The 8,253-nt window shown below is 39.6% G+C and overlaps 1 protein-coding gene across 3 annotated transcripts in view; it reads left to right on the forward strand.

The window, feature by feature from the left end:
• The first annotated feature begins 1,129 nt into the window (after positions 1–1,129).
• The window catches only part of asrgl1 (asparaginase and isoaspartyl peptidase 1), a 14,180-nt gene continuing 7,056 nt past the window's right edge, over positions 1,130–8,253 (forward strand). The window contains exons 1-3 of one of the 3 annotated variants that reach the window (XM_020617032.1): positions 1,130–1,389; positions 5,944–6,139; positions 7,321–7,463. In XM_020617032.1, coding sequence (XP_020472688.1) covers positions 5,953–6,139; positions 7,321–7,463 — 330 coding nt within the window. In that variant the 5' untranslated portion in view covers positions 1,130–1,389; positions 5,944–5,952. Of the gene's footprint in view, positions 1,390–1,819; positions 1,872–5,190; positions 5,445–5,943; positions 6,140–7,320; positions 7,464–8,253 lie in introns of those variants that run through there. The other 2 variants (XM_020617034.1, XM_020617033.1) reach the window with 2 other exon arrangements.

The following is an 8,253-nucleotide window of genomic DNA, read 5'->3' on the forward strand; positions in this document are numbered from 1 at the left end:
TACAAGGTTTCTATGTGAAAGATTGGTACATTTTTCTGAGTCCTTTTACCAAAACTCATGTCTTATGTATGGAGGACCAAAACTGCCATAATCAAACAAAAAAAAAAAACATACACAGAAATACACAAATCTGCTTAATTTTATTTTTTTTCTAAAATACTGCATGAAATCTGAAAATAATATATTTTTCTTTTAGAGAAATAGAAGTTTTAGTTAAATATATATATATATATATATAATATTTACAAATAAATAGATAAGTACAAAATGAATGTATAAATACATATATTTATATTATTACAACAATTCATTCACATATTTATGTGCGTATGCATATATTTATTTATATATCTATTTATTTAGCATTTTCTTTATTTCCACATTTATTTCTATTTCACTGACTGTATGCTAATAATGGGGCGTGTTTTCGCTCTTCAGACAAAAGCAATCGAAACCCCCCAGACCGGCTGCCTACTGCTCCACACTCCCGAGGGTCAAGCTCATCCAGTCAGTCTGGAAACTGAACGACGTACTGCCATCGTGTACACAGGAAGCACTAGTCTATCACAACTTTAGCGCGAGTCGGTTCATCTTCTTCTTCTTCTTGTTTTAATGGCGGTTTACAAGCCAAGCTTTTGGTGCATTACCGCCACCACCTGTTTGTTTGGTGCATAACTGCGAGTCAGTTCATCTTCGTCCTCGAAGTTTTATGGCGAAGGGCAACCAAGTGCAATGGTCCATTACCTCCTACTGGACTGGAGTGTGGAGCAGTAGGCAGCCGGTCTGGGGTGATTCGATTGCTTTTGTCTGAAGAGTGAAAACATGCCCCATTATTAGCATACAGTCAGTGAAATAGAAATACAGTGCCTTGCGAAAGTATTCGGCCCCCTTGAACTTTGCGACCTTTTGCCACATTTCAGGCTTCAAACATAAAGATATAAAACTGTAATTTTTTGTGAAGAATCAACAACAAGTGGGACACAATCATGAAGTGGAACGAAATTTATTGGATATGTCAAACTTTTTTAACAAATAAAAAACTGAAAAATTGGGCCCATTTCACCCATAAGGTGTACAAGTCCTCCATGGAGGGCAAGCTGGTACCGATGATTTTCCCTGCAGTTCTGACTGTCCGCTGGAGTCTGTTCCTGTCCTATTTGGTTGCCAAGCCAAACCAGACAGAGATGGAAGTATATGGAACAAATTTAGTGATTCCCCTATAGAATTGAATCAGCAGCTCCTAAGGCAGGTTGAACTTCCTGAGCTGATGCAGGAAGTGCATCCTGCTGCACCTTTTTAATGATGGCGGCGATGTTGGCTGTCCACTTTAAGTCCCGAGAGATTGTGGAGCCCAGGAACTTGTAGGACTCTACAACTGAAACAAAGCTGGTGAGTATAGTAAGTGGAGATAGGGTGAGGGAGCTCTTCCTATAATCCTTACCACATCCAAACTAACAAAACAGGGCAGGACTAAATAGGTTAGGCACGTCGTTTAACCTGTTTTACGTCTCACTTAAGAAGGGGTAAAGAAGCTCCCTTTCACAACAATGCAACCTCAGCAAAGACCCTAATGACTAGAACAGGTGCTGACATGTTTCCTGGAATAAGTCAACTTGATTATTGTAATATTTAAGTCTACTATGCCATACATTATTTGCAGGAAATTTTTAAATCGTGTTATAAAATTATTGACCTGTTACTTATACAAATTTTACTACCTGCAGAATACTAGGCTATTTCATTTCGTAAACACTGCTAAATTATGCATGCAGATGAGCGAGAGTTGTATTTTATTTTGAGTGTGTCATTATGTCACTGTCATATCCTGGAATTGCGATTCCTTATTCCAACTACGATTCGGTGATATTTTGGTAAGTCATAAACGCCTCTGCGTTTTTTCTTCTTACATTTACCTCATGCTTTGCACATGACGTGCCCGTCCAAGGCTAATGTAAGGTCGCTTTATGCTTATGCTCTCAATGTCTTAAAGCCAAAATAACCTCATACCGTTCGCGCCAGTTAAGGTGCATTCAGTGTTCGAATTATAACATGGCTTTCAGGGGAGTTAATTTTTTCCCCACTCTTTGGTGGTTAGGCTAGATGACAGTGTTGGACAGGGTGCGCAGTCCACTCCTTTGGCTCGGAATAAGAGATGTTGTGTTAACGCTTAGCCTCCTCCGGCGTGTTTATTTTGTTACAACAAACATACAACATAACATGGGGCTCTGAAATGGCATCAGTCTGGAAAATAATAAGAGCTCTCTTCTATGCTCCTTCTCTCAAGAAGTGATCCTCGCACGCTCTTGCTCTCTTACATAACCCGGAAGTATGTACAATAATGTCCTTCAAAACAAAAGCATGTTTCATACAATGAGTAAAGGCGTGTTCAATAATTAACATCTTAACAGACAGACACAGCATGTATAAAACACGTAATTTGGGTTAGTTTTTTTTTTTCAAATCATTATTCCTATTGATGAGAACTTGAATAATAAAAATAGAAAAACTGATTTAAATTAGCTGCTGGTGGAGAGGTGTGCGTATTTCTTATTTCAGCACCAAGGAGGCACAGAGAGCAGTGAGTAGAGTATTCCTGGGTATTATGGTTCATACATTAATTGCCTATTTTATTTTTTGTTTTGCAAATATGAATTGAAAAACCAAGTCCAGTTGCGTGTGCCACAAGAGAGGACTGACTGTGACACTTAAGCTGCCTTGTTTTCTTTCTTACATACTGTTTGATTTGTAGCCTAAATGAAAATGGCTATTCACGCGCAACAAGAAGTTGTCTTCTCCTTTTCAATATAAGGCAACTGGAATGATCAAGAGAGATTGTTTTGCTGATCTTTGCATTAAATTGAGGTTTAATGCGGCACCACGCTTCGATCGTGATGGCAAGAATTGTTTGCATGCTGCTATCTTTATTAAAACGAATTAGTGAGGACTCACCCTATGTCTGAATCATACATCAGTAATCAGGCCCGCTGGCCCCCCACTTGTCATGCTTATACCTGGAACAAAATGAGCTACAAAGAAGAGCCCCTCAAAGGGGCTTATGCCATAATGCTCATTTGCACGTGGCTAAATAACTCTTATCTCCCACACACTTAATCCAGGCTAAAACTAACTCTTGCCCCACTGAAATTCAATCATAGAGAAATGGAAAATTGATAAACTAATTTAATCTGTACTACTTTACATCAGTTTGCATGGAAAAAATATTACTGAGGTCTATAGTTGCTTTCGTCAACGAAAATTTTGACTAAATATCGTCGTCATCGAACCTTTATCGCGTGACGAAAACGAGGCGAGATGCAACGAAAATGCTGGTCGTGTGACGATGACTATAATTAAATGTATAATGCAATATTGTTGACGAAAAAGAGACTAAATGTGGTTCACAAAATAAAAACTATGCCAAAATGTCTTTTTATTTTCACTGACCAAAACGAAATGAAATGTTATGTTATTTCATCTCATTCAGTCGCGTTATTATTATTATTTTGCAGCATATCTGTTTCGCGGCATTATTTAGAAGACGACAACACAAAGCTAAGTCTGACACAAAGAAAGGGACTGATGGCCGGCCAGCCGGGGTTCGTCATTGGGAGAAAAAGCAATGTGTTCTGGGAAAAGATGGGGAGAAATGTGGCCACAAAATCACACAAAATGTGTATTGGATGTATTCTTGAGTCTATAAGGTAACAATAATATAATAAGATAACCTTGTTTGAAATGGGTTTGGCTAAAAGAAACATTTGGTTTCCTCTATACTACTAGGTACTTATACTATATTGACTGGGTTAAATAGAATTGCATTACTAAAAAGAGACTAAAACTAGACTAGACTAAAAAGAGTATGAATGTGACTAAAACCAAAAAAAACTAAAATGACAGCTTCACACAAAGACTAGACTAAAACAAAAATTAAAACAGGCCGCCAAAAACGACTCTACTGGGGTCTTAAACAGCTCACACCTGTGCCATCTCCATGCCTCTCCTCCTTGACACAGCTGGCCTCCCCCGCACTGCTCTCACCTACAGCCTGGGTTTGTCATCATCTTTCTTTCCTCTGTGATACAGCTACAAACCCAAAACTCGGGAGTTTCTGTTAGAGGAGGAGTCATGTTAGGTTTGTATGTAAACTAATAACTGGGCGTTAAAGGTAAAGCTAGGTGGTAGTTATTAGGTGCGTTTGCCAGATGTTTAACTTAAGCTAAACTGATGTAGGTTGGACTGTACTTGTACTTGAAACTTCTTCTTCGACTTCAGTATATACTACTATATCACTTTTGTGTTTGGCCCCATTTTTCAAAGATCTACAACTTGTTCTATATACACAAAAAGGCCTATTTCTCATATTGTTCACAAATCTGTCTAAATCTGTGTTAGTGAGCCCCTCTCCATTGCCGAGATAATCCATCCTCCTCACAGGTGTGGCAGATCAAGATGCTGATTTGACAGCATGATTATTGCACAGGTGTGCCTTAGGCTGGCCACAATAAAAGGCCACTCTAAAATGTGCAGTTTTATCACACAGCAAAATGTCACAGATGTCACAAGTTTTGAGGGAGCATGCAGTTGGCATGCTGACTGCAGGAATGTCCACCAGAGCTGTTGCCCATGAAATGAATGTTCATTTCTTTACCATAAGCCATCTCCAAAGGTATTTCAGAGAATTTGGCAGTACATCCAACCGGCCTCACAACCGCAGACCACATGTAACCACACCTCCACATCCAGCATTTTCACCTCCAAGATCGTCTGAGACCAGCCACCCGGACAGCTGCTGCAACAATCGGTTTGCATAACCAAAGAATTTCTGCATAAACTAACAGAAACCGTCTCAGGGAAGCTCATGTGCATGCTCGTCGTCCTCATCGGGGTCTCGACCTGACTGCAGTTCGTTGTCGTAACCGACTTGAGTGGGCAAATGCTCACATTCGATGGCGTCTGGCACTCTGGAGAGGTGCTCTTTTCACGGATGAATCCCAGTTTTCACTGTACAGGGCAGATGGCAAGACAGCGTATATGGCATTGTGTGGGTAGTCGGTTTGCTGCGAGTAGCCCGTGGTGGTGGTGGGGTTATGGTATGGGCAGGCGTATGTTATGGACAACAAACAGGCGCATTTTATTGGTGGCATTTTTGATGCACCGAGGTACACAATTCCTGGAAGCTGAAAACATCCCAGTTCTTGCATGGCCAGCATACTCACCAGACATGTCACCAATTGAGCATGTTTGTACTGCTCTGGATCAGTGTATATGACGGTGTGTTGCAGTTCCTGGAAATATCCAGCAACTTCGCACAGCCAGTGAGGAGGAGTGGACCAACATTCCACAGGCCACAATCAACAACCTGATCAACTCTATGCGAAGGACATGTGGTCACACCAGATACTGACTGGTTTTTGGAACACAGAGTTTTTGGCCTCAGTCTGAAGGTTGTCAAATTGTCTCAATTTTGTTCCAGTTTTGTGATGCAGAGTTACTAGGTGGTACTTCAGCATATCTACTTTGGACTCTGACATCAGTAGAATGTTACCAAATGACCTGAGCCACTGAAAGAGTTCATGTGTTGAGACATTCAAAGATTTAAATGTGGACAATTAACTATTGTGTTTGATTAACTGCCTTTTATCATGGTCCATTCATGACACCAGACCAGAACAAGATATAAGATTCTTCATCTTATAAATCAAACAATGAAACAGAAACTAAAGCTTGTTGTTTATATGTTTACAAACATTTTGGGGCTAAAATGGTTTACCAGACTTTATTTGAATGTATTTATTTTTGAAAAATTACAGTGGCTCAAAAGTGCAGGTTTGCAGGAAATCAGACAACTAGAAATGTCTTTCATTTTAAACATTGCACATATAAAACGACTGTTTATATTCATCCTGTTTACTAGTGTTTACATTTTATATACTGCGTTCTCAGGTGACTGACATGTTGCCAGTTGTGGTGGTCCACGGCGGGGCGGGCATTGTCCCAAGGGAGAGGTCAGAAAAGTCCACTTCAGGGGTGTGCTCAGCAGCGCGAGCAGCGTATGCCATCCTCCAGGGAGGGGGCAGCAGCATGGATGCAGTGGTGGAGGCTGTGATCCAACTGGAGAAGAACCCCACTTTCAATGCAGGTAGTGTAAAACCACTACACACTGCTGTATGCAATTAACCATATAATGTCACTTTCACATATTCTGTTGTTGGGGGTGTGTATGACCACGGAGGAAAAGTTAAGTTATTGTAATGTTGCATAGACCTTTTCCACAGCAGATATTCTGACCTGTCAAACACAAGAGCCAATCCCAGCTGACAGTAGGCAAGAGGCAGACTAATTTACCTTTAAATTGAAATGTTTCTAAATCCAAAACATTTCTTGATTACAGGTATTGGTCTCAATGCTCAATGCTTGTTCCCAATAAAAAAAGACAAAAACAAAAACTGTCACTTCAAACCAACTCATGTAAGCTGTGGTGGAATGCATGTTGACTGATAGGATCTTATTTTGTTAAACACACAACACATTAAGGAATGCTTATGATGCTCTGCTTGCATTAATCATAGCTCGAATAATCATCAATGTGTCGTACTGTATGTGGTTTTGCCCGTGGTTGAATTTTTGCACAAGGAATGTGATGGAACAACTTGTGGGTCTTGGTATTCTTGGTGTCCTATTGCTTGCATTGTATGTGCTCCCAAACATAATCAAATTGTAGCAACACAGTACACTACATGGGTGGTTTTGTTTCTGGCCATAAATTGCATTTTGAAGTGTTTATTTATTTTTTTTAAGTGGAGAATACAGGTGGATGGAGGGCCCTAGTTCAATGGCCACAGTGCACCACTAATCAGCAGTCAGGTTAGCAAGATTTACGCATAAAGCAAATTGACAAATTGATGTGGGCACAGTTAAGCATTTGTAAGTAATTTACACAACTAATGAGTAACATGCATGGAAAGTTGCATGCAATATCATGCTGTTTGTTGAGTAAAAGACAGCTTGCATTCTTTTGTTACCTGCTGTTGTTTCTGGGTGATAAAAATGCAACCAATTTACACGGAGTCAGGCATAATAAAAAAAAAATTTACCACACTGTTAGAAGTCCTCAAAGGTACTAACAAGTTGGCACCACCATGAGGCCAAATTATGCTTATGTACACAAGAAATGTGTAAACCAATGGGTAAGTTGCTGGGAAATGTAGGAATCATGTGCATACTCCCTTAAAAAAGCTCCACCCACAGACCTCACACTATGATCTCTGTGCACAAAAGAGAGACAAAGCTCCCACAGATAATTTCTCACATCATTTTCAGGTTGTGGGTCGGTGCTGAATGCCAAAGGAGATGTAGAGATGGATGCCCTTGTGATGGATGGGAAAACACTGAGTAGCGGTGCTGTGTCTGCTGTACGCTACATAGCCAACCCCATTCAGCTGGCAAGACTGGTTATGGAAGAGGTATGTGCACATACTTCTATATGCAACAACATGTATGTATACCATACATATGTGCTCCAGTGGTGACAGTGTTGTGTGTGATAGCATTATTATGTTTACAAGCTTTTGATTTCATACCTGCTCTCTGCACATACTGAAAGCATAATGCTGCATCCAAACTGAACATTCAGATAGTTATTTATCCAGGTCGCTGAAGAATTTCAGGATTTTCCACACAAAAATACATATCTGTATTTCATCTTTGCTAATGCTAACAGACTCTTTACATGTTGTCGAGCAAATGGAGGCAGTTGTTTCCTAATAATGTGTAATGTACCAAAAAGAAACAAATTTCAAAGAGCCACAATTTTGGCTGTAGTTTAGTTTAGACTGTGACCTCAACACACACTCAGCTATGTCGGTATAAGTAGGTGTAGGCTTATTATGTGCATTTTTTACAAACCCCAATTCCAACTAGAAAATTGCATTTTTTGAAGAAAATGCGTATGGATGCTGAGTGCTGAAAAATCACCCTGAAAATGCTGAACATTTTGACACCTGAATGCTTTTGTTAGCTGAAAGTATGCTGAAGTTTGAATTTCCCTATTCATTTCAATAGGGTAAGATTTTCAGAATAAAGCCAAATATTTTAAAAGTATGAAGTTTAGAAAAATTTTGAATAAAAGCATGAATATCCTTGAGGAGCTGCACATTTTGATTGCTGAAATTATGCTGAAGTAGAATTTTCCCATTCATTTGAATGGGGCAAGATTTTCAAAATAAAGCTAAATATTTAAAATGTATGAAGTTT

Source organism: Monopterus albus, unplaced genomic scaffold (genome assembly GCF_001952655.1).
Source record: "Monopterus albus unplaced genomic scaffold, M_albus_1.0 scaffold183.1, whole genome shotgun sequence".
Lineage (NCBI taxonomy): Eukaryota > Metazoa > Chordata > Actinopteri > Synbranchiformes > Synbranchidae > Monopterus > Monopterus albus.